Below are 25,319 nucleotides of genomic sequence, written 5' to 3' on the forward strand. Positions count from 1 at the left end.
CGGGGCGCGTCCGCCGCGTGCACGGGTGGAGGGAAAACTGACGCACGTGCAGGCACACGCGACTCTGTCTTTGCGGGGTCTCCCCCCCGTGTTTCTGCTCTCAAGTTCAAACACGTCAGCAACCCGAAAACCTACGTCCCCAGCTTGGCTCGTGCTAACGGGACACTCGGTACCACGTCTGGGGCTGCGAGGACCAGGGTTCAAGTGGAGACGGTGGCTCTCTGTACACAGGGATCTGTTCGGAGAGGTCGGGATAACATCTGCCCCCGTCTGCTCTTCAGGACGTCCTCCTGGGTCGTGGCTGTTGTAAAGTCTGCGGGGATCTCGAGGATCTGGCGTCTTCCCTGGGGCCCACGTCCCACCCCCGCCCCCGGGAGACCCCCAAGCCACCCCTGCCCCTGGGGGAGCCCCCCCCCACCCGGGGACCATTTCCCTGCTTTGTTTCCTCTTTTCTGCCTAAAACTTACACATTTGTCTGTACTCGAGGAGACCTGTGTGTCTGTGCCAGCCTGCTCGCCTCACCCACACCTGCTGCCAGGGACCTCATACGCTTCTGCTCCACGGGCTCCCGGAGGGCCCACGCCTCATCCTCGGTGCCAGGCACGTCACCGACACACCAGAGGAGCCCAGTGAACACTGGAGGGCAGCCCGCAAGCCCCCTCTGGCGTGGGCGTGACCTGCCATGGGAAGTGTCAGGAGGAGGCCGTCGGGACGGTGGGCCCAGAGGTCCAGCGAAAGCGGAAGGTCTGGGCGCTTTCTGATGGTCCGGAACGCAGGTGGGCACTGGGGGCCTCACCCACCCTTCCCCACCAAGCACCCTGCTGCGTGCCTCCGGGAGGGGTCTGAGCCCAGCGGACCTGACAGCCCCCAGAACCGGGGAGAGGGGGTCCAGGCGGGGAGGCCTCTTGAGGCGATGTCCCCGCACAACGCAGAGCCGATGGCCAGCAAGCCAGGAACTGGAGAGTCCCCTGATCTAGTTAGAGTGTCTGCAAACGAACAGGAGAACAGCCCAGCCCACATCCGAGACAGGGAACGTGTGTGGCCAGTGCCTCTGAGCAGCAGGGCAAAGAACGGAAGCAAAGGTACTGTCCGAACGGCACACCCGCTAGGATTCCCCACAGGTGGCACCGAGTAAAACCCAGAAGCGTCTTCAGATGCCTGAGAGTAAGATTAGCAAAGCCTCTAGACACAAGTCGATGTCAAAGAGCGATTTTAGGGGCGCCTGGGTGGCTCAGTCGGTTGAGCGGCCGACTTCAGCTCAGGTCATGATCTCACGGTCTGTGAGTTCAAGCCCCGCGTCGGGCTCTGTGCTGACAGCTCGGAGTCTGGAGCCTGTTTCAGATTCTGTGTCTCCCTCTCTCTGACCCTCCCCGTTCATGCTCTGTCTCTCTCTGTCTCAAAAATAAATAAACGTTAAAAAAAAATTAAAAAAAAAAAAAAAAAAAAAAGAGCGATTTTATTTCCACAGCACAGCCACTGGTTAGAAATTGATTTTTTCCAGATGGTATGATGGTTAACTTTGTGCCACTCGATGGGGCTGAGGGCGCGAGGGAGCTGGCGAAGCATTACTTCCAGGTGGGTCCACGCAGGCGTCTCCGGAGGCGCCGGCGTCTGACTCCGCGCCTCCCAGTGCGTGTGGCGACCAGCGGACCCGTCAGGCCGGAGTGGAAGTTGTCTCTGCCGAGTCCAATTCTGTCTCTCTCCTTGGGCGGGGACATCCGTCTTCTCTGACGTCAGAGCTCCGGGCTCGGGACTCAGGCCTCGGCCAGGTTTGCCCCCACGGACCTCCCTGGGGCCTCCCAGCCTCGGTATAGGATCTCAACACAGAAACTATGAACTTTATCGGAAGTCGTCCAGAAAGATCCAAACGGAGGGGTGTGGCGCGTGCCCGGGTTTGCCAGCTCGGAGCAGTGGTTTGGTCCCAGGTGAAATCTCAGCCGGCTGTCTGCGGTGGTTGGACACCGGATGCTGTAGTGTGTGGAGAAGCAAAGGGCCGAGACCATGAAAAGCCAGGTGACCTGCTTGACCGTCAGGACAGAGTGGCCGCGGTAATTAGCTCGGTGCGCCAGGCCAGCCAAAGCGAGCGGCGGACCAGGGCGGGAGGCCCAGACACGGCCCCTGCAAAGACAGCCACTAGACTTGTGACGACGGTGGCCCCACGAGCGTGGGCCACGTCTTTCCCCAAATGGTGACGGGTCGGTGGGTCCCGCCTCCATCCTTGGGTGCCGCGGGTACGCACTGGCCCTGTGGCAGAGCAGCCCCCTCCTGGGATGCACCCAGGGTGCACGTGCCCATGGGACAGACATCCTCAAGCGGACAACACAGCGGGCGGGCACAGCGGGGGACTCCCACGGTGGGGCGCCTCCCGGCATGGAGACCCACGCGGCGCCCCTGGGCAGACAGATGACCTCTGGCAGGCAGGGGCGGGGGCGCAGGCCACTAGAGCCACAGCCACCTTCCGGCCTCTGAGCTGGTGGTGAGTGTGCTTCCTGCCACCCACGAGGAGCAGAGAAAAGCAGAAGGTTCAGCGAGATGCCTCCACAGATGCTGTGAGCTGGGGGCCGTGCTCCGTGGGATGTCTCACTCGAGAACCCTGGGGACAGGCCGCTCGGATGCAGACCAGTCCCACTGCCAAGTTGCAGCCCTTCCCCCAGCGGTCAGCGATGATGCACCCAGCTGCCCCGGGAGAGGCACCAGTGGGGGCTGGACCCCCGGGCCTGGCTGCCGGAGCCAAGGGGTGGGTGGCCAGCGAGGACCACAACCGGGAAAGGGGCCCCAGCGGCACCAGACGTGGGTGACAGCCCCTGGTGGGGGCGGAGGGGACGGTGCAGCCCAGCCCAGTCCAGCCCTGCAGGGAGGGGGTGCCTGCCCGCCTGGGGACGCGGGGCAAGGGAGTCCTGGAGGGGCCCGCCCGGGGAAGGAGAGACCCCCCATATCAACAGAGCATGAATCCCAAGTCCCGAGTGACTGTGGGAGCGGTGACCTCGTGGTCTCCACCAGTGAAAACTTCAGTTATGGACGGGGTTTCAGGCCCTGGTCTCCACCCCTGCCTTACGTCCCACCCACCCCCGTGGGGCCCCTGCCTTAGGCAAGTGACCACAGCGACCTTTCCGACCCTTGACCTGGGCTGCCGGTCCAGACGAGGCCTCGTCAACTTCCTCGCCTTCGAACGGCCACGGCGCTATGTTTCGCGCTATGTTTCCGTGTCTCTTTTGGGTGAAGTCAGTTCCTCCCCCCTCCCCCTCCCCTGGGGGTTATTTTGAGTGTTACACGGCTTTACTTCCTTCTCCTGCTGTGGTCACAGATTTTTCCTTTGATGGAGACACTGCAGACAAGGCTGTGCAGATGGTCCCTCCTGCCCTCTGAGTCCCACAGGGGGGCCCGGGGTCACCTGCAGAGCCCAGGTGTGTGTGTGTGGGGGGGGGGGGGGGGTCTGAGGAGGGGTCCGGGGTCGTCTGCACCTGCAGAGGGGGCCGTGTGCTGGCAGTGCTGCCGTCAAACACCAGCTGTTCTGGGCAACCTCTGGTCTTATTTACCCGAATTCACCTTTCACACCCCGCTGGGTGCCCTGTTGTCTTGCCTTTCCACGGCCGTGTCCCCCAACCTGCCCATCCTCACGTCCTTGCCCTCCCGCCAGCTTGGAAACACAGGTGGAAGGCGGGGTGGGAGCTTGGAGGGCAGCCCAGAGCATTTGGTCACACGCCCTGGAGCCCAGACCACCCGGGGCTCCAAGATCTCCCGGGCCTTCCTCCCGATGCCCAGAGGCCCCGTCACCCTGAGGCCTGAGTCTAGGCTTCCCTGGCCACAGGCAGCCCTCTAGCCCCCTTCCTGGCCTCCCCTCTATTTCCAGCGGGGGCCCCCACTTCCTGCCCTTGGCACACCAGCGCCCCGCCCCCCCCATCCATACCAGAGGTACAGCCTCCCCCACACCCCTGCCGGGCCCCGGCTGACGCTGCCTCTGAGGCACGGACGGAAGGCTGATGCTCACGGCCGTGCAGAAGGCCCCCGCGATGACGTCAGGACACAATGGCCCCTCGGACGTGGGGGGGGGGGGGGCTGGGATCCCTCTTGGCAGAGACAGGACTCACTAAATGTCTCTGATAAGGTGTGACACAGGCTTCTCAGCTACATAACCTGACCCGCGAGTACCTGCGGGCCCGTGGCTGAGTCAGGACCCCCGGGCTCTGCTAAGCCTTCCCCCCACCCGGCCACCTCCGTGCCTGTGACATCTCGGTCCCCTGCCCCCAAGGCCAGGCCTCTGCTCCCCAGCAGTGCTGTGTGTCCACCACATGTCAGGCCCACAGGAGACACCGGGAACCGACAGCTCACACACGCACAGCCTCGTTTTCGTCGTTCAGATTGTGCAAACTTCACAACCCCCTTTAGAACACTTTTATCACCCCCCCACCCCCCACCCCAGAGAAGCCCTGTGCCCTGGCCGGTCACCGGTTCTCACTGCCTGCCTGCGCCAGGAACTGTCACCACCCCGCACTTCCGGTCTCTGGCTTGGCCCATCCCGGCCTTTTCGCATTAAATGTTACCAAACGACACTTGACCTCTGACTGGCTTCTCTGTGCTTCCAAAGCTCATCCACGCCGTGCCCGCTGGAGTTTCACTCCCTTGAGGGGCGCCTGGGTGGCTCGGTCCGTCGGGGGTCCGACTGTAGGCCTTCGGAACACGGGGTTGCGTCTAATTACGGGTTTTCTCTGCCGACCCCACCCTTCTGAGGATTACAATTTCAGCAAACAGCAATACGACGTTATGACACAGCATGACTAAAGACGGGGGCCAGACGCCTCCCTGCGGATTCGTGGCTTTGTTTACTTCTCGTGCCCAATTCCAGTGACAGCTCCTGAGCCACCGGCGTCTGCCCTGGCCGATCAGACCACAAACGTCCACGGACAGAGGGTCCGGACACCCCTCCAACTGTCAAGTCTTCTTGCCGAACGAGGCACAGGACTCTTCAACATGCTCGGGTTTATACAATTTATTCTTCTACCAACAAAATCATACAAAGGAAGCTACAAAAGAGACACGGAACCAACTTAGAGTGGCTGCAGTTAGGGTTCCACGAAGTTCAGTGCAGAAAAGGGTGTGCGGGCGCAGTTGAACCCTCACCCGCAGTGTGCCGCCAACATCGCCGCCGCGTGAACAAGGGTTAAGGGTCACGGGGGCGGTCCTGCTACGCGGTGGCTCTTCCTCAGCCAGTGTGAGCACCGCTGTGGCTTCACAGGTGCCCTCTGGGCAAAGGGGCCCTGGGCACGCCCCCCACCCGACACCTGACTCGGTGCAGACCCACGGCGGGCAAGAGTGTGGACGCCCCGAGCCCGGCTGCCGTGGTTTGGCACACGCTCTGGCCAGCGGTCACTCTGATGGGATGCGGACCCTCTGTGCCGCCCAGCTGCGCCTCGGAGACGTCTGGGCGCACTCAGCCTGTGCCAGACTTCAGATCCGTGGACTTGGCTGACCTCCCAGGATGTCCAAGGAAGCCAGAGAAAGCCAGGGACCCGGCCCTTTGGGGCTGTTCGCAGAAACAATCTCTTCACGGGCACCTTAATTATCACTGAAACTCCCCAGGGGCTTAAATAAATAAGCCATACAGACAGCAGGCCCGGGTCAGGGCAACAGCCCACGGTGGCACAATCGGGACCTAGAGCACAGACACCAGGGTAAAGCGCGAAGTCTACAGACCATCGGAAGGCAGCCCACGGAGCCCCCACGCACCACTGTCACTGTCCCCTCCATGCCGGTGGGAGGGGACACGCGGCCCAGTGCCACCGCCGCCCCAGGACCTCGCCCAGTGCAGCCCAGCCCCTTCCTGGGAGCCTGGCGAGACCCGGGTACACGGGCGGGCACGTGTAGGTGGGTAACCACGTGGTGAATCCTCAGCAGTTACCACTCCCGCGCCCTGTGCCCACGCGGGACCCCGCTGCCGTCCAGGCCGCAAAGCCAGCCTGGAGCCCACCGGAATGCCCACCGAGACGACCACCCCACGCCCCCCGGGGTTCCCTTTCTAGACACGCCCAGGCTGGGCAGATGTGCCCACACTGGGCGGGCTCGCGAGCGAAGCCACGCGGCTGAGCCTGGGGCGTAGGCGTGGACAGCTCTTCTCGGACTTCACTTACAGGAACACGAACAGGGACATTACAGGGACAGGTGCTGAGGAGGCTGACCAAGAGGCCTTCGGCCACCTTCCTGAACAGATGCTTCATGGCCCGAGGGTGACCTTCTGTCCGAGCGAGGTTTCCCGTGAGCGTCTTGGATGGGGCAGAACTAAAACCTAACCATGAAACCAGGTAGCTCGGGCCAAGGAAACCACATCTGGAGCTCACAGCCCAAGTGTGGAGGTCAGGACGTCAGGAGACGGAGGGCTGCGTCCCAGGTCCCCTCGAGCATCGACGTCTCCCCTCCAAACGAGGAAACCTCGGCAGCTGCGTGCTGGCTCCTGGCCTGGAGAGGAGTGCTGTGGGGCCATTCTGGAAACTTGTATATGAAGCCACACGGGGCACACTTCCCAGCCCGCCCGGCGTGTCAGGAGTAGATAGTGACCACCTCCCGGCCGCCGCCCCTGACCAGGAGGACCCTGTTGAGTCCTTCGGTCAGGACCTCCAGGAACTCCATGTCTGGGCGCCAGAGTTAAGGACACAGCTGGGGGCACCGCCGGCAGTCCCCGGGAGAGGGAGGTGGGTGTGCGGGAGAGGGGGCCCCGCAGCGTGGCCGGTGGCACCAACGAAGCCCAGTGCAGGCCTCGGCCGGGTGCAAGGCAGAGGGCACTCGGGGGTCAGCCCGCTCCTGCAGCCGGCCCGACGGGGCCTGAGGAGACCCCCGCCCCCCACCCCCCACCCTGGGGCTCTGGCCGCAGCCGGGCAAGTCCCCCGAGGACCCACACAGGCCCCAAGTCCCGGTCTGGTCAGCAAGCACAAGTCCTGCAGCCTCTGAGAGCCACCAGCGACCCCTCCGGCCTCCCCGTCCCCAGTGCCAGTGGGGGGGGGGGCTGCACCCCAGAGACCCCGTCACAGGACAGGGGCACACGGTGAAAGGCCGCGAGCCCAGCTCGGGGTGGAGCCGACCTGGGACCTCCACCCAACCAGGAGGGGCGGCAGGCCGCTCGGCTCGTCCACAACGGAGGGAACACGCTGCCCCCACGTGCTAAGAAGACGCCCGGGAGCAGAGCCAGCCCCGGGCAGGGTCCCAGGTCGCCGCTCGTGGTACTAATTCCTGGGGGTCCCGTGTTCCTCACTGAGGGCCTCTGCCGAGGACACTCGGCACGTGTACGGTTCCCTCACCTTTGCCAATGCCCCAACACCAACCAGGAGCCATTCGCTGGGAACCGCCCCCCAGACCCTGCTTTCCTGGCACTCGGGCCAGGCTCTGGCCCCCGCTCCGACCCCAGCCCCTGGCACCGTGGGCCTCGCTCCGGGCCCTGCTGCTCCCATCCCCCAGCCCCTGGGATCCCGTGAGCAAGGGCAGCGAAGCCAGACACGTCCCGACGGGCACTGCCTTCACCCCGCCCCGCAGGCAGCACACGGAAAGGATACAGTTCTCGTCCCCCTGCCGGTTTTTGGGGGGTCCTGGCATGTTCAGCAGGACCAGCTGAGCCCCCCGGGACCTGCTGAGGACGACACCATTAAGCTTCACGGCCGTGTGCATCCGCCGGACGTTGGACTGGTTCCTGCGGGGAGATGGCCACTTGACGCCCATGGCCGTGCCGGCCCGAGCCCCGTCTGCCCATCTCGGTCCCGGGCAAAAGCAAATCAGACTCAAACGGCGTCAACTCCCCAGAGAACCCACAGGGGAGGTGACTCCGTGCGAGGCTGGCGGGCACGGGCCGGGGACGACTACTCAGCACGAGAAGGCTCTGGTTCCCGAACGTTCTAGACCGGGTGTCACCAAGCTGCCAAGCTTCTACATCTGCGTGCAGTGTCCCCCAGGGGGGCCGGGGACATCTCACCACCAGGCACGAAAGGCACTCACACACCCACAGGCTCTAAGCTCCCCCGGGGCAGGCCCCAACGCCACGGCCTAGCCCTGCTCACATGTGGCCTTGAGGTTAGCACACCCAACGGGGTGCACACGGCAGCATCTCCCTCGACCTGACCCGGCTGGGGTCCCAGGAGCCTTGCACGTGCCGTGCGGCTCCAGGCCTAGAGATTCTGGGCAAGAACGAGGCCACCGCCAGGGTCCACCCCGTTCTCAACCCAGCGCTCCTGGCCGATGGCAGAAGGACGAGAGCTTCCAATGCTCAGCAAGCAGGCCCCGCACCCCGTCCCTGCCAGCCACCCGGGTCTGCGGGATCCACAGCGCGGGCAGGGCGCCCGCTGGGCTCTGATGACCCCCTGGGGAGGGTCCCTGGCAGCCGCCTGCCCACCGGCACTCCCTGGAGCTCGAGTAGCTGCGGGACCTCTTCCTCGGCCACCACATGCGTCAGGTGGCTGTGTGGGGCACCACCCCCACCCCGAACCGTGTCCCGGGAGGCACTTGGGAGACACTGCCTGGGAGAGCTGCCTGCCTCCTTGACACGCATGTCCCCTGAGCCCAGGTCTCCTGCAGGACGGAATCCGCGGGCAGCCCTTCTGGGAGCAGGTCGCCGTGCCCCAGACAACAGGGACAGAGGTCCCCCCACACCAGGGTCAGTGCAAGGCCCACGGGAGTGGCGTCCAGGATGCACCTTTCAAAAGCTCAGCCCTGCAGCTGAATAAACGCTATCACAACCCCTGATTCCCAGAAGGACGGCAGGGAGCCGGGCCCCCTTCTTTCTCTGCAGTTTCGCCTGATAAAATTACAGGCTGGGGATCTGTCCGGCCACAACCAGGGACACTCTGGTACAAGAACCACGCATTAGCTGCCTGAACAGACCACAATCACCAGTGTTTGGGGACGACAGCAACTCCAGAAATGAGTGTGTGTGACATTAGAGGGTCTCTTACGGCTAAAAGTTTTGAAAACACATATAATCTTAAAATCAGGGGTTTGGGTCTGGCTGGAAGGGCCCTCGGCTCCAGGGCGACGTGCCTCGTGGAGGTCAAAGAGGCGCGGAGAGGGACAGGAAGCCAACGGAAAGCTGTGTTTGTTCCCGACGGTGGGCCGTGAGTCCACAATGTACAGAACCTTGCCGTAAGCGCTCTGAGCCCAGCGCAGGAGAGTGTGTGTGGGGGGGAGGCGGGGGGCGGTGCCGTAGCAAAGTCAGGGCTCTGGTCCCTCGGCTCCTGGTGGGCACACGGCCAGGACAACAGGCACAACAGAGGTACGCCCACCCCTGGGGACACCACGATTGTCAGCCTCGTGCCCCCTGCGGGCTGACCTCCCCACCTCAGCCTCACGCCCTCCCGGGGACAGGATCTGCAGGCCCGTGTTCTTCGCAGCATCTTAGGGGAGAGACCCTAGTTAGTCCTCCATGTCCGTGTCTGGGTTTTGACAGACCTTATCTGGGGAGTGCTCTGAACTTCACAGAAAAGCGGACGCCAGAGTCCCCGTGTCCCTGCTCTTCCCCACGATCCCCAGACACGTCTACAAGCTTTGCTCCCTCAACAGACTGACACCCGCCCGTGTCCTCAGTGTGACGCACAGGGTTCCGGGGCCCCCCGGCCTCTAGCGCTGCACCACGGATACCTCCCGGGTGGCCACCACCGCAGGGGACACACTGCAGGCGTGGGGGGCAGGGGTACGCGCAGCGGCCTCAGGGCGGGTCCCCCTCCTGCCCGTCCAGCTGCCCCCCAGTACCGGAGCACATAGGATCTGCCCACACCCCTCCTCACACCAAGGCCGGCAGCTCCCTGGGGTGAACGGTACCCAGGGCCGCAGAGTGGGACGATGTACGGTCCCCTGCAGAGACCGAACGCTCAGCCCCAGGGTGTGGACAGATTCTCTAAGAGCTACCAAAGCATCCGCTTCTCTCTGCTCCAGAGCCAGCTCAGGACAAGCCCCCCTCCCCCCATCTCAGCCCTCACAGCATCAGAGAAGGGATTCAGCCGTGTGCCCTGAGCCACTCTGCAGAAGAGGGGAGCGAGTTAAGTAGAAAGCCACTGAAAGCCACAGCGGCAGCAGGCAGACTCCTGCGTGCGGGCACGTGCACACTCAGGGCCGTGCATGCACACACACTGGGGGCCGTACGTGCACACACACGCAGAGCTATGTACACACACACTTAGGACCGTGCACACACATGCGCACACACACACACTTGGGGTCATGTGCACACATGCACACACACGCAGGGCCGTGCACGTGCAGACACACACTCGGGGCCACACACACACACACATTCAGGGCTGTGCATGCACACACTTGGGGCGATGCTTGCACACACACACACGCTTAGGGCCATTCGCGCACACATACATGCAGGGCCGTGCACGCACATGCACACACCCAGGGCTGGGCACGCACACACACACGTGGACATGTGCACAGTTCACAAGCAGTGTGTGCCCAGCATGCGAGAAGACAGGCCTAAGAAGCATCCTAAACAGCAGGAGAGCACTTACAGACTTCCCCATTCTCTACAAGGAGGAGAAAACACAAGAACAGGTTACTTCGAGAGTGTGCACAATGAACAAGTTTAAACAACCGCGGGCACAGCCCAGCTGCCCTTCCCCGGCTCACCTGGTCCTTCTCCCAACAGGGTCTGACCCCCAGGCCCTTCCCCACAACACAAGGCCTTGGGGCTCTGGTCCTCACTGAAAACCCCTGGGGGGGGGGGGGGGGCGCCTCCCGGCACAGCCACGCCACCCGGCACCCCCCACCTGCACCTGCGCCCACCCTGGGGCTCTCGGCCCCACGCCACAGGCAGCACCCAGGCCCCGGCAGGGAGCCTGCACAGTCAGCGGGGTCACAGCCGGGAGTCCCCAGCTCCCTAAGGGCACTGACCCCTGACTGCTGGGATCCCAGATCTGGCAAACAGGCCCCGAGAGCAGACTGTGGCCCTCGGGCCTGCCCAGCCCCAGCTCTGTGACAGCCAGGACCTGCCGCCCGGGAGCCCGCGGGCCACACTCACGGCTTCAGGCTGAAGAGGTCTTTGAACCCGGACGCGCCTGGCTCCTTGCTCTTAAACTTCTCGGCGGCCAGCTTCTCCTTGGTCCAGGTCATCTGCACTTTGTCCGGTGTGGGTGGGGCTTGGGTCCTGGTGGCCACCACTGAATGGGACGCGGTATTCCTGTCGTGGATGAGCTGGGCCTGGCAGGGAAGCAAGGCACACCAACAGGAAGGTCTCCAAAACTCTCCCGGGAAGAAAGGCCGGGACCCCGGGACCAGCCCTCCCTGCAGGGGACCCAATGCCACCCCACCCCCGGCTGCCAGACCAAACTCGTCCCCTCTTCCTCCTCTGCTTCCTGCCCTGGCTCTGAAGGCCACGGAGGAAAGCCCAGGACGAGGGGACATTTGTACCCAGAAGTCTCTGCACTCGACACGGCAGGCGCCGGTTCTGAGCACACCCGCGTATGTGGACGGGGGCCGCCGGGGCCTGGGAGGGCGCGTGCCCTCACACCTGGAGCGGGTAGGGAGAGGAGGCGGAGGCAGAATCGTGCCACCGCCCGTTCAGAAGACCCGGCTTGGGGGCGCACGGCTCCAGAGACCGCCAAGACTCGGTCCTGCTGGCCAGGCGAGAACGCAGGGCACGGGCCGGCTGGGCGCAGCGGGCACCCGCACGCGCACCTCTCTCTCCCGCTCGGTCTTGGACAGTTGCATCTGCTTCAGCATCTGGGATCTCTGCTCCATCATCAACGTCTTCTCGTACGTGAACGCCGAGATGTCGTTTTCGACCTAGGGAGCCCCCAGGCACGGAAGTGAACGGGTGCCCCAGGCGTGTGTGTTCCACACGGGCACGCCTGCAGGAGCATGACCGTGCTGTGACCACGTGGGGGGGGGGGGGGGACAACCGCCACAGCTGAACGCACATCTGCTCGCGGACACGCAGCGCGGCCCCTGACGGAACCCACGCCAAGCTCATGCCACGTCCCGCACGAAGTTGCGACCACAGCCAACAGGAGCCATTTCTGTGCCGGGAGAGCCCGGAGCTCTCCCGCTGACCGTGGGGTCGGGATCTTCCCCAGCCCTGGCATGACGCTTGGTGGGCGACCCCGGGTCCTCCCATTGGCCCCGGGCGGGGTCCGTGTCGGGCACACACCGCCTCCTCTGCCCCCTCAGGGCCTGAGCCCTGTCCACTGCTCCCAAGAGCCTGCTGGGGACATGCTGCCTGGGGAGAGGCCGCCAGTGCTCCCACGGCCCCGGGGACCTGCTCCCACCCAAGAGCCTGGAGATGGGAACACGGGGGCCTGGACCCCAGGGGACCCACAGGGGACCTGTGACAGGGTGGGTGTCACGTCCGTCTTATGAGACATGGCCAGAAGGGTGCGTCACTTCTAGGGTCCCCTGACCATAAACCCCTAAACTCACAGGCCCAGTCCAGCCCCGAGACAACACTGGAGCGGCGGTCTGCACAACACGGAACGTGTGGGCACAACCATCAGGTCGAGCCCGGGAGCTGAGTGCCGGCCAGCCCACGGCGGTGACAGGTGGGCGGGGACCCCCGAACCCAAACCGCCGGCAGTCCGCACGCCTCACCATCTCCACCACCTCCACCTGGGCGCTGATCCGGAGGTGATACAGGAACACCTGAAGGTCCTTCTTCATCTGGATGCTGTTGTCGTCCACCTGGGCCACCGTGAAGATGCGCATCCGGCATTTTCTCCACACCTGGCAGGCGGGGGGGGGGGGCTGGCTTCTGCACCTGCACTTGGCCCAGGGAACCCCCCCCCGCCTGCCCCGTGTGATACAGACATCCCCGCCCCCATCACAGGATCCCCCATCACAGGACCCTGAGCCCCTGTGCCCATCACAGGACCCCAAGCTGCCACCCCCATCTCAGGACCCCAAAACCCCCGCCCCCATTACAGGACCCCCCATCACGGGACCCCCATCACGGGACCCTGAGCCCCCGTGCCCATCACAGGACCCCAAACCCCCTCCCGCATCTCAGGATCCCCCCCATCACAGGACCCCAAGCCCCCACCCCATCTCAGGACCCCCCATCACGGGACCCTGAGCCCCTGTGCCCATCACAGGACCCCAAACCCCCACCCCCATCTCAGGACCCATCACAGGACCCTGAGCCCCTGTGCCCGCATAGCAGGACCCCACCCTCCATCACGGGACCCCAAAATCCCTGCCCCCATCTCAGGACCCCCCCCATCACAGGACCCCAAGCCCCCGCCCCATCTCAGGACCCCCCGTCACGGGACCCTGTCCCCCTACCCCCGTCGCAGGACCCCCCATCGCAGGACCCCAAGACCCCTGCCCCCATCACAGGACCCCCATCACGGGACCCCCATCACGGGACCCCCATCACGGGACCCCGAGCCCCCGTGCCCATCACAGGACCCCAAACCCCCTCCCGCATCTCAGGACCCCCCCCATCACAGGACCCCAAGCCCCCACCCCATCTCAGGACCCACCCATCATGGGCGCCTGAGCCCCCGTGCCCATCACAGGACCCCAAACCCCCACCCCCATCTCAGGACCCATCACAGGACCCTGAGCCCCTGTGCCCGCATAGCAGGACCCCACCCTCCATCACGGGACCCCAAAATCCCTGCCCCCATCTCAGGACCCCCCCATCACAGGACCCCAAGACCCCGCCCCATCTCAGGACCCCCCCATCACAGGACCCCAAACCCCCTCCCGCATCTCAGGACCCCCCATCACGGGACCCTGTCCCCCTACCCCCGTCGCAGGACCCCGGCTCACCTTGTGCTGCCGCAGCAAGAAAGGCAGCAGCATGAGCAGGCCCCCGTCGTGCACGACCCACCACACGTCGATATCCCCGTCACTGAAGCGCTCCTGGTTTTGTGGAAACAGGTCCACGTTCTTGGCCACCAGCAGGGCCTGCTGCGCCGCCGTGGTGTCTCGGACGGTCTCTGTGGAGAGACAGTGGCGGGTCACCCGCACCGTGGCAGGAGTGGTGAGGCCGCAACCCCTGCGAAGCCCCCGCCTGGAGCGCGGGAGGACGGCAGCCCTCGCTGCCCTGGGCGCGGCTGGAGGGGCCTCCGGGGGACCTGCAGGGGCGGAGCTGGCGCACACAGGGCAGTGAGGCTCTCCCAAGGGGCGGGGGGTCACTCTCCCACGGGGCGCACAGCCGGGGCCTCCGGGAGCCTCGCAGAGGGGGCCCAGGACCCACCGACGAAGTTCTTCCAGGAGAAGGTGTTGTCCTCCCTCTTCCAGGACTCGGGCCAGGCCATGAGCACCGTGTTGTGCTTCATGCCCCCCAGGCCAGCCGACTGGATCAGGTGGGACATGCCATCGCGCAGGTTGGAGGACACCACCAGCTGGCAGAAACCCTTGGTCTTCTCCGCGCTCATCAGAGCCCGGATGTTCTGGGGAGATACGCGGGGGGGACCGTGAGGGGCCAACCACACGGTCACGGCCAGGCCCGGCGGCATTCTCGCTGCGGGGAGCAGCAGGGCCTCACCCTTCCCGGCCTCCCAGCCGGCGCGCGAGCCCCAGCGCGACCAGACCAACCAGGCCTCCGGGCTTCGGTTCCACGGGCAGAGAGACACAGGGCAGGGCAGGAGATGCCTGCTGCCCCCGCTGGACCAGAGCAGGAGGAGTCTGGGCACCGCGGGGCCCCCCGGGCCCTCGTCCTGAGACACAGCTCCCTGTTCGCCAGCCCCTCAGACGGCGGCCCCCTCTCGGGGACACCGTGACCCTCAGCCCCACAGCTGCCGTACGTCTGCGGCAAAACCCAGTCGTGCCACCAGGGCAATAACGGGGCGGAGCCACCGGCACACGGAGCCATCCGACGGCAGGCAGACCGCCAGGCAGACCAGGAAACCAGAACCTGGCCCAGACCCGTGGCGTCCACGCGACTAGGGAGGCTCTGACCGCACGAGCCCCACCGAGGAACCAAACCTGTCAATGGACCACTCACCCCCCACGCTTCTGTCACAGGAACGTCAGAAGCCCCTCAACGCACAAGAACAGAGGAGTCTCAGGAATCCCCCGCTTCCACAAGATACCACGAGACATCACAAACACACGCTCTTCCAAGACACAAAACTGAACTCTTATGACTTAAGCGCACGCAACGCTTTCTGTAGAACTTAGTTAGCAAAGGACAGAACCTTGTGTGTTAAATGGTAGCAGTGGAGTCTAGAAAGGGGCAGAGACCGTGAACCCAGCCACACCTGAACCGTCCTGGGCCCTGGCTCGCGGACGCCCACCTCCCTCGCCCACCTCCCCCTCGGTTCGCCAGAGACGCCCCACCCGGCGAGAGTTGCCCGGAGACCGCGCGGCACCCGAGCTATGTCAGAAGTCAACGCCAGGGCCTCTCCCGCCACACCTCGGGTCAGGGCAAGAGCTCCTGTTGCCACGAGCAGGAGGGGATCCGGAGAGCAAAGCCCTGGCCAGAAACGGACAGCGTGAGCGTCTCGAGAAGGACACCGCTTAAACCGGTTTGCAGCCAGCCACCGCGGCACCTGAGCCCTTGAGCTGAGGTCCCGCTGAGGGGGCCTGACGCCCCAGAGGAAGGGATAAGCACCCAGCGCGTCCGCGGCCTTCCCTGCACCAGCTGCACCTGCGGACCGCTGAGCGCGCGGGGCTAACTGTCCAGGTAGGAGGCCACCGTCCTGCGACCCCACCCCCCGCTCTGAATCCGAATGAGCCTCTGGGTGCAGCCCCGGTTCAGGCCCACGGCAGCAGCGTGGCTGCTCCCGGACATGAGGACACGCCATCCGCCTGGACGGGGAGGGGGGGGGCTCCACCCGTGAGGCAGGGAAGACAGGGGACAAGAGGGAGGCTGCCTGGGAACACCTGGTGCTCCCGTGCCTCCTGCTCTAGTCACAGACACGGAAGCGTTTCTGTCTGGAAACACCCGCACGCCTGCGTTTCCACACGTGCCGAGGTCGCGCCCCTCGGCCTGAGCCCCTCCAGCACGAGGCCCCGCCCACAGCAGGTCCCTGCAGCAGCTTCCGTCCGGCTCCGTCCAAACCCAGAAGCCCCGGTCCTTGAAACCAGACAGCCCCACGGGACGCACGGACCCAAGCTCGGACCTTCCGGCCCAGTCCGCGCAGGGAACGGTGGGCCTGCCCCACACCGCGCTTCAGGGCCACCCGGCCCCTCCGCCCGCCGTCTGCCCACGCTGCCCACCTCCTCGGCCCGCTGGGCCTCCGAGTGCTTGTCCAGGTAGGTGCCCTCCAGCACGGAGCCCACGATGGTCAGGCCCTTGCCGGCCTTGAGCTGGGTGGTGAGGGACAGCAGTCGGGGGTGCTTTACGCACTGTTCCTCATCCAGGCTCAGCATCACCAGCACCTGCGGCCTGCGGGGGGAGACAGCCGTCACCCCGCGCCCCCGCCAGGTGCGCAGGTGTGCGGGTGCCCGTGCCCGGAGGCCAAGGGGCTCTCCGTGTGGGTAAAACCGCTGCTCCCCAGGCACGGCCTTCTCCGCCCCCCCAGCGGCAGGGAGACGCCCACACACTTGCCCTCCGTCCTCGGCAGGACCCCGGCGAGGTCAGCTCGCCCCCCTCCCCACCCACCACGCCGCCCAGGTCCGGCCTAGTGCCCAGAGACATGCTGATCGCGCCACGGCCAACCACTGTGGACTGAGGAAAGGTGCTAGAAGCTTCTGAGACAATCGCTCCCCAAAGAGAGGCAGCAACTTTCCTTCTCCGAAGTGTGCCGTTAGAGACGGCGCTTCGGGGGTTCGGAGGGCAGGAGGCCAACTCAGGGCAAGCTGGGGCGCTCACCTCCAGTTCTTGGTGTGGGGGGGGCCGTGCTCCACACGCAGCAGGGCGAACCGGGCAGCGTTTAGCGACAGACCCCTGATGCCGTCACCCCACTCCTTCTCGGCCCTGTGACGGAAGGGCAGCACTGAGTGCCAAGGGAAGGGGTCCAGGGCCTCAGGCCCCCAGGGGCAACCTCCCCGAGGAGCCACCATGGGGTCTCCGCCGAGGGCGGGACGTGGGAGTCGGGAACACGGCTGTGTGTGTGGAGCAGACGCTGAGGAGCACAGCTGGCTCAGTGGGCCTGGCCTCCCCGGTGCAAGTGGTCACGGCCCCTGACTCTCCAGCTAAACCACCCTGGAAAGAGCTGGGGGGGGGGGGGCAGCAGCAGGGACCCCGGCCCAGAGCACCCTCCCCAGAGGGGGCCAGGCGCCCAAGGGAAACGCCCCAGGGATGGACCAGGCGCCGTGGGACGCGGGGTACTTTCCGGAAAGTTTGAAATCCGCCAACACATCAGTGCTGTCATTGATGGACTTCAAAGTTCTCAAAAACCACGCCGTAAAAACGTGTCACTCTCCAGCTGCTATGACAAAGGTGTGTGACTGTGACAGCTGGGTCCCGCCTGCGCCCCGGGGCCAGGCCCCGCAGCGGCTTACCCGCGGTACTCGATGTACTTGTAGATGCAGCCAGCGATGAGCATCGCAAACAGGGCGTAGTACCAGGAGCAGATGAACATCAGGGCAAGACACAGGCTCATGCCCAGGAAGGACAGCGCCCTGCGGGGGACACGCAGCTCACGTGCCTGCCCATGGCCGAACCCCAAAACCTCACGGGTTCCCCACAAAGACCTCATCCAGCCACCGTGAGAAAGCAGCAATGATGCCCTGAGATCGGTCCCTGCCACTGACCCCTCCCCGGGGGCTGAGAGGGGTCCTGGCCCCACCCACCAGACGCCCACCCCGCCCCCAGGGCACAAAGCACAGCCGGCTTCACGTGGTCCCCCACGCAGGTCCCCCACGCACGCTGGCAGGAGGACCGAGCAGCCCGGGGAGACTGAGGCCACACCCCCAGCGGGGGCCACATGCCACGAGACGCCTGCGTGGCCCAGGCAGCGGCCGCCCGCGGGCTCCAATGCTCACCAGTGGTAGTACTTGAATCGTGGGCGCCAGTTGGGGGTACGCAGCAAGGTCTGCACGGCACAGGCCAGGTTCACGAACATGTAGCACATGAGGAAAAACCTGGGGCACAAATGTAGCACCAGAGGAGCGGGGGCAGGTCCCACGGCAGCTCCCGCCCTGTAGGCGCCTGGCCCCCCTGCTCCCAGGAAGCCCCCTCGTCTGCAGCATTATCCACCCCCACCCCCAAAAGGGGTCTCCCCGCCCCCCTGTCCCCGTGACCATACACGTCCCTTGTCCCCTGGGCAGGGACGCACAGGTGACAAGCGGCAGCCACCTCTCCACAGCCTGTCCCCACATGCCTCCCGCCGTGCCCACACCCGCTCACATGGAGAGGATGGGGGCCACGCTGTCCAGGGAGGCGATCAGGATGCCGGTCTCACAGATGAGGGCCGTGAGCAGCAGGGCCCACGTGGGCTCCCCGTTGGCCTTCCCGTGACCGAACACCTGCAGGGGAAGGGCAGGTGGGCTGCTGACGGGCCACGGGCACACCTGTCATCCTGATGAGAAGCCCAGGGTCTCAGGTGCAGCTCCAGAGGGTCTCAGATATGGGACGGAGGCAGAAGCAGACTTTTACCACTCGTCCCGGACCCTCTCCAGCCGGGATCAGGACAAACATCCAACATCCACAGCCCCAACCACCCAGGAGGTGACTATGTCTGCAGGTTGTGAGCTTTACAGGAACTGAGGCCACGGGGGCAGCCCCAATCCCGGCTGGTGTCCTTGCAAGAAGTGATGAAGACACGGGCACAGGGAAGCCACGTGAGGCCTCGAAGAAGACAGCGTCCACGCGCCAAGGAGGGAGACCTCAGAAGAAACCAGCCCTGCCCGTGCCTGCATCTCGGGCTTTCGGCCTCCAGAGTGTGAGCAAATCAGCTCGTGTCGTCCGAGCCCCCAGCCCGTGGCATGTGGTAGGGTGGCCCCAGGACACTGAGACGTGAAACCGTCAAGTTCGTTCCAGAAAGCTTCCGTCCCAAGTGGAGGACGCTTCCCTGCAGGACAGACACCCCGCGGAATAGATGCCCCTCCCGGCCCTGCTCGGGACAGACACTGCCCCCTGCCCCCAGCCCTGGCAGGAGGTGGATGCTCTTCACTGTTCCCACAGCACAGTGACCGTCTGTGGGGAGCCACCAGGCTGGCAGGGGTCCCCGGGGCCCACAGTGCGGGCCAGTGAAGGTCGTGCCCTGCGGGCAGACCCTCAGGGACCCTCGAGGACACGCTCGCAGAAGGACGGCCTCCCAGCTCACCTGCAGAAAGGGGACAATGCCATCGCGGGCAATGGCCTGCAGCAGGCGCGGTGCGCCCGTGAGGCTCTGCAGACCAGCACCGCAAGTGGAGAAGAAGGAGCCGATGACGATGACCCAGGGGGACGGCCAGGCCAGCATGCCGATGACCAGCTTCCCCTGCAGGGCCTCCCCAAACCTGCGGGGCAGGGGCAGGTGTGCTTTCAGACACCCTCTCAGCGGGAGCGAGGCCGCTCCCACCCTCGGTGTCCTTTCTCGGGAGCAGGGAAGCCACTGTCACTCGTGTGAGAGCAGCGTCGCCGCGGGTCACGCTCAGGGACCGCGCAGGCCCCCTCACACTCTCTCGGGGTCAGAGGCTGCCCTGTGGTTCCCCAGCTCCAGGCTGGAGCAGGAGAGGGTGGACACACCAGGCCAAACGGAATCCCCACAAAGGGGCCACGGGGCCTCCTGCTCCACCACTCGAGGCCTGAAATCCAGGTCAACGCTGCGATCATCTAGAAAAAACACACGGAAGCTTCTAGAAACTGCAAGTGAAAACGTACTTATCTCGTAAGATCACTCCTTCGATGCAGGCCCCAAAGAGCACGATGCAGGACAGGTCTGCATCTCACGTCAAGGAAGAGGCGGGCCAGACGCACGGGCCATAGGGCCCTGGTTGCCGGTGGACCTGACCGACCCTGACCCCACCTACCCCATCCTGGCGGCTCTCAGGGGACCTTCCTCGCCGCCCCATCCACCAGGTGAGTCAGGCTGCACACGGCCTGTAATGTGACCGCCACAGGGACAGGGCAGGGCACCCTGGCTCACTCAGCAGGGAGCGGCTACATGTTAGCGACACGTTACGTGGGATGACGTGGTGGTACGTGTGGTTTATGGACAAGGACTTGCGCCAGAACCAGCCGTGAAGGTCAGCGTCAGAGGCCTGCCCAGCTCCACCTCGGGGGCGGTGGCCATAACTCGCCAGAGCCTGGGAAGCCCACCCCAGTGGCCGGGGACTGAGCGGCAGGCAGAGCATCAGGGCCACCCCCGAACTTGGACCTCTCAAGGATACAGATGAAAGACGTTGTCACGATGGCCAAGATGGTCCCAGTGGGGATGGACTTCTGGGCATCCCTGAGGTCCCCAGACCGGTTCGAGCCCGCCATGATACCTACAGAAGCCCACAGGAAGAACATGCAGCTTACCACGCCAGGCCCTTGGCCCCGACGCACAGGGAGGGTGGGACCAGAGAGAAGCGCTCAGCAGCCCCCCAGCCCCCAGTCCCCAGACGGCGTGGCCGCAACGGGTGCGGAGGTGAAGCCTGGCGAGGCGGCCACGCGGACCGGGCTCCCGGAGCAGGAGCACAGCTGCGAGCGGCCCCTGGCAAGAGCCACACGGGCAGACACAGCATCGGCCGCGGGCGGCTCAGGGAGCCAGGGCCAGGCCGGGGTGGGGGAGGCTCCCATTGCGCACGCGGCCGCCGAGGGGTGTCCCGGCAGGAAGTACGCGTGCACACGTGCAGGGGAGGAGGCACCGGTGTGGAAGAAAGCGTGTCCACTCCCGGCCGCCATGGTCACGGTTCCTTTGAGTGACAACGGCCTCTCAGGAGAGCTTGGGACAAAGCCCCTTCCTGCACCCCAACCACAGCACACAGGAGCAGAGATCCTGAGGCTTGTTTCTTGGGCCAAATGGAGAGTGAGGGGACCAGGGCACGTGTGCGCGGTGGGGGGGCCTCACCGGTCACAGAGGGGAAGTAGATCCCGACCAGCATGGTGAAGTAGGTCATGATGTCAGTGAGGACGTAGGGCAGGCCGCTGGCTCTGTTCTCCTCGGGCACAGGCACCGACGGTGTGCCCTTCCTCTCCACAAACGCCCCCTTGTCTGCATACGAGCTCCACAGGTTATCTGTGGGCGACAACAGACCAGTAACAAGATTCCGGAACCTTCTGCAGGGGCTCCTGACTCAGGGAGGCCCCAGCAGACGTGGCTGGCGGTAAAGGGTTCCCAAGCTCCCATGGACTCCAACTTCACAGGAAGACGTGAAGTGTGTCTTCCCAGAAGACAGAATAGAAACGGAAAAGCCCTGTGAGTCTCCAGTGAACCCGGAAACTTCCTGTGCACCTCGCGGCTAACTCCTAGATATAAAGGGTCTACTGACCCCACTGGCTTTGCACCCTGTGTGGTGACAGCAGCTCCAGGGAGGACAGACAGCCGCCCAGTGGGTGGGCCGTGGGGAGGGGAGGCGTGGCCCCGCCCGCCTGGAGTGCGGGGGTGGGGGGACTCACCCAGGAGGACGCCGCTGGCCACGCCAGGGATGCCCTGGATCTCCGTGACGTTGTTCTGGGCAAAGTACTCGTCACAGGTGGCGTTGGGCATGGAGCTGTTGCAGAAGAGGCCCCAGAGCGCCGTAGGCATCGTACTGTTGTTGACGGTGTGGACCTTGGCGCAGACGTCAAAGCCGCGTCTCGACAAGGTGCGGTTCCCCAGCAGACAGACCCTAGAGCAGGTGGTCGGGCGTGAGGAGTCGTGGGGGCCTCTTCTGAAACCATTACTGCTTTTCTCGGGCGACCGGGGTCAGGGGCCGCTAAATCGCTTCTGACGCTCCGCTTTGCGTGATGGGAACGCTGCGTGAGCCGCGAGGGACGGGTGTCGACACAGCAGCCCCTCGAGACCACACTTCGGGGTCCCGGGCTCCTCACAGTGTGCTGCGGACTCATGGCCCGTCCTGGGGCATCTGACACAGGCAGCTCCCTCCACGTGGAGGGGCCGGGGGGCTCGACGCCAGCAGCCACCCACCCCGCCAGGCCCCTCCCAGATCAGCCCTGTGGGCGCTGGGCCCATCCGGCCGGCCCAGGCACCGGCCCAAGCACCGGACATTCTACAGCTCGTCACTCGCTCTGTGACCTTGGGCCACTTCCCTGGGACCCGGCATCTGCATCCGGAGGAGGGACGAGAAAGGAAAGCACTCAGGGGCTTCTGTGAGGACAAGGGGAGCCGCGCACAGAGGGCACCGAGGACAGGCCACCCCAGGAGCTCAGGGCCTGACCGTCCTCAGGGCCACCAGTACCCTGCGCACCCCGACCTTCGCCAGACCCGTCCCATCCTCGCAGGTGGCAGAGGCGCACGAGAGTCCTGACGGCTCATCCCCGATCCCGACCACGCGGCCATGGGCACAGACCGGGCTGACGAGAGGAGCTGCAGGTTCGCAGGCGCGGGACTCACGGGATGTCCGGCGGGTCGAAGGCGGTCTTGACGACGCCGGCATAGATGGCAAGGATGGACAGCACCACGCAGGCCAGGAACACCAGGGCCAGCTTGTTGACGTACTTGACGCCCACGAAGACCACCATGGCCATCAGCACCAGCGTGCACGTCCCGTACACGCGCATGTTATGCAGCATGGCCGCGGCCTCGTCGCCCACCGTCTCCGCCTGGATGATGGCCGCGCTGGGGGAGATGTAGGTCTGTGGGGGACAGAGGGAGGGGGTCGAGGGCGGCCGCCGACCACCCCCGGCTGGAAGACGGCCCCCCGGGGGAGGCCATCTTTGTCTGCAGGACCTGGTGCCGGGCTCCCTCCCCCTCTGCGGGCTCCCAGCCCACCAGAACCCATTCACGGTGGGCCCCTGGGTGCTGCCACCAAGACACGAGAGCAGAGAAGAAAGACTCATAGGAATGCCGCGCTGGGGCTGGTGTCGTGGAGGCTGGCCCTCGGGTGGCACCCCCAGCCCAGTCCGCAAGGCCAGGGGGCACCCGCGGGCCGACCACCTGAGAGTGATGATACCACCTGGGAGGCCCTACCGGGCACGTGCAACATGAACCAAGCGCGGGCAGCAGAAAGGACCGACTCGTGGCCAAGGAGCTCTCTTCTGGCAGCCCCACCTCCTCCAGCGGCCACAGCCCTGAAGGCCGGGCCCCCCGACCCACCCTGGGCTCCGGCCCCCCGGCCCACCCTGGGCTCAGGCCCCCCCCCGGCCCACCCTGGGCTCAGGACCCCCCAGCCCACCCTGGGCTCAGGCCTGCGGCCCAGCAAGCACATCCGCTGGGCAAGAACGCTGGGGCCCACCCGCCGGGCGGCCAACGGACACTGGGTCACAGCTGCGTGGGCTCTGAGGAGACGGACGCAGTCAGCCTTCGAGAGCCCAAGGAGGCGGTGTCAGAGTGACACGGTGAGGGGCCGGTTGAGGGGCCCCGTGCGCCTCGGGACAGACTCCTCAGGGTCTGGAAAACCAGCCCAAACCAAAGCACTTACCAAAAAAATCTCAATGGTCCCCAGGATATACATGGCCCCGGCGAAGGTCGTGCCCAGATAGAAGCAGAGGCCCACAGCCCCTCCAAACTCAGGCCCCAGGGACCTCGAGATCATGTAGTAGGAGCCGCCCGCTGCGAACCAGAGGAGGAAACAGCTTAGGGTCGCACCACTTACCGTGCTGCTGAAGGTGAACCCAACACCTCAATTCTGTGCACTCTGCCCCAAAAAGGCTGAGGACACCTGGGGCCGTGTGGGCACCGTCTTGCACCAGAGCACGGCCGACGCCTTAGCTGACCCTGGATCCCACACCAGGCCCCTCCCAGCCCCCGACGGGCGGGGAGCACAGCCACCTGGGTCTACGCCGCCTACACGGCTGCTGCCCGCTGGGCCAGGGCGGCTCCGGGCCGGGGGCAGCCTCCCCAAGACCTGGAGATGGAACGCACGGTCCCTCACTGCCCTCCTCGCCTGGAGCTCACTGCCCACCTGTCACCTGTCCCGGGGACGGTCACTACAAGTAGCCGTGACTCCAAGGCTCCCAGGCCAAGCCAGGTCCCCCAACAGACCGGAGCCCCGGCAGGCCCTCCAGCATCCCGGCCGCTGACACCGGTCAGAGGGTGCCTGAGGCAGGGACTGCCCGCTGTGGCGCTTCAGTTTAGCCGCAGAAATGACTCGGTTTAGAAAGAGGATGAGGGTCTGGGGGAAATTAACTCCAGAACCAAAGGCAAGAATCAACTCGTAAAACGCCAGCACCTCCAACCAGTGGACAGAGGTGAGCTTTCACAAAGTACCGGGGAAGTATTCCCTTGGGTTCCTACCCAGAGAGGCCCGATTTCACAGCAGGCTCGGGCGCCAGGCCAGGTGCCAGGGGACAAGTGTGCACAGGATCCCCGCCTTGGTGCCCTTGGGGGACACCAGGACGCCAGCTCTCGGTGCATCGGTGGGCTGCGATGCCGAGGGAGGAGGACGGCCCTCCGGTCGGCCTTCCCGGCACCCTTACCTGGGACCACGCCGTTGGTGGCGATGGCGCTCATGGAGATGGCGGTCAGCATCGTCTGCAAAGACACCGGAGATCCTCTCAAAAGAGAGAACACACCGGGAGCCGCGCCGGCCCGATCGCAAAGGAGCTGGCGAGCAACCAGCCACGTGGGCTCTGGCATGCTCCGGGATGCTCCTCATCATCTCCCACCTGACCCCCAAAGCTGGGCTCCTGCAGGCCATCAGAAACACCCAACGCAGGACCCCACCTGGAGTGAAAGGCTGGCTCCTGCCCGAGTGTCCACCTGCCGTGGGGTGTGGCTAAGGGTCCTGCTGGGCACATTTGCTACTTACAGAAGCCTCTTCTCTTATTCCTGGTTTGTAAGTTTCTGTGGCAATTACTCCCGATAACCTCCAGGTTCCTCCAGTAAAAGCAGTGTCACGGGAGGAAGGGGACACAGTTCAGGCAGCCACCCCACAGCCCACAGAGCTGTAGGGGGCACAGGCAGGTCCCCAGGGGGCCAGGTCAAGGGACTCTCGCCTGTTGTGCTGTCCGAATTCTAGCTAGAGGGCTCCAGGTGGCACCGGGGGATCAGAACAGCCAGTTACAGTCCCCACAGTGAGAGCAAGGCAGGAAAGGCTGTGGCTCTCGGAGCAGGTGCCCAGGACACAGAGGCCACGGCAGACCCACGAGCAGTGGGAAGGAGGCCTGGTGCAGTTGTGCAGAGGAGACGTGAGGGCAAGGCGGGTCTGGGGAACCGGGGTCTGGGGCTGAGCAAGTCACTGGCGTGGGCCCTTCCTTCGAACAGGGAGCCCAGGGGCTTCAAAACCGGAAAGGGACCTCGTCAAAACACAGCACCCTCATGAGTGCTGACAGCGCCCCTCAAAAGCCCTCGGCCATCAGGATGTGCGCCCCAGCATCCTTTCACGGACGCAGGCACAGGAGTCCCGCTGGCCCGTCACCGGCCCCACAAGACTCGACTTCCCTT

The 25,319-nt window shown here is 65.1% G+C and overlaps 1 protein-coding gene across 6 annotated transcripts in view; it reads right to left on the reverse strand.

The window, feature by feature from the left end:
- Window positions 1-4,972: 4,972 nt before the first annotated feature.
- Window positions 4,973-25,319, reverse strand: part of SLC12A7 (solute carrier family 12 member 7) — a 76,064-nt gene continuing 55,717 nt past the window's right edge. For 4 of the 6 annotated variants that reach the window (XM_019438285.2, XM_053906842.1, XM_053906844.1 and 1 more), the window contains exons 5-25: window positions 24,353-24,407; window positions 23,356-23,486; window positions 22,329-22,570; window positions 21,392-21,603; window positions 20,844-21,011; window positions 20,179-20,277; window positions 19,670-19,727; window positions 19,131-19,305; window positions 18,212-18,330; window positions 17,848-17,946; window positions 17,365-17,484; window positions 16,733-16,837; window positions 16,138-16,306; window positions 14,171-14,366; window positions 13,741-13,910; window positions 12,559-12,690; window positions 11,650-11,757; window positions 10,994-11,172; window positions 10,485-10,499; window positions 7,539-7,672; window positions 4,973-6,623 (exon numbers count right to left, since the gene is read on the reverse strand). In XM_019438285.2, coding sequence (XP_019293830.2) covers window positions 6,532-6,623; window positions 7,539-7,672; window positions 10,485-10,499; window positions 10,994-11,172; window positions 11,650-11,757; window positions 12,559-12,690; window positions 13,741-13,910; window positions 14,171-14,366; window positions 16,138-16,306; window positions 16,733-16,837; window positions 17,365-17,484; window positions 17,848-17,946; window positions 18,212-18,330; window positions 19,131-19,305; window positions 19,670-19,727; window positions 20,179-20,277; window positions 20,844-21,011; window positions 21,392-21,603; window positions 22,329-22,570; window positions 23,356-23,486; window positions 24,353-24,407 — 2,778 coding nt within the window. In that variant the 3' untranslated portion in view covers window positions 4,973-6,531. The remainder of the gene's footprint in view (window positions 6,624-7,538; window positions 7,673-10,484; window positions 10,500-10,993; window positions 11,173-11,649; window positions 11,758-12,558; window positions 12,691-13,740; window positions 13,911-14,170; window positions 14,367-16,137; window positions 16,307-16,732; window positions 16,838-17,364; window positions 17,485-17,847; window positions 17,947-18,211; window positions 18,331-19,130; window positions 19,306-19,669; window positions 19,728-20,178; window positions 20,278-20,843; window positions 21,012-21,391; window positions 21,604-22,328; window positions 22,571-23,355; window positions 23,487-24,352; window positions 24,408-25,319) is intronic. The other 2 variants (XM_053906841.1, XM_019438284.2) reach the window with 1 other exon arrangement.

The sequence above is a fragment of the Panthera pardus genome, unplaced genomic scaffold (genome assembly GCF_024362965.1).
Source record: "Panthera pardus isolate Hobbes unplaced genomic scaffold, ASM2436296v1 HiC_scaffold_2, whole genome shotgun sequence".
NCBI classification, from domain to species: Eukaryota; Metazoa; Chordata; class Mammalia; order Carnivora; family Felidae; genus Panthera; species Panthera pardus.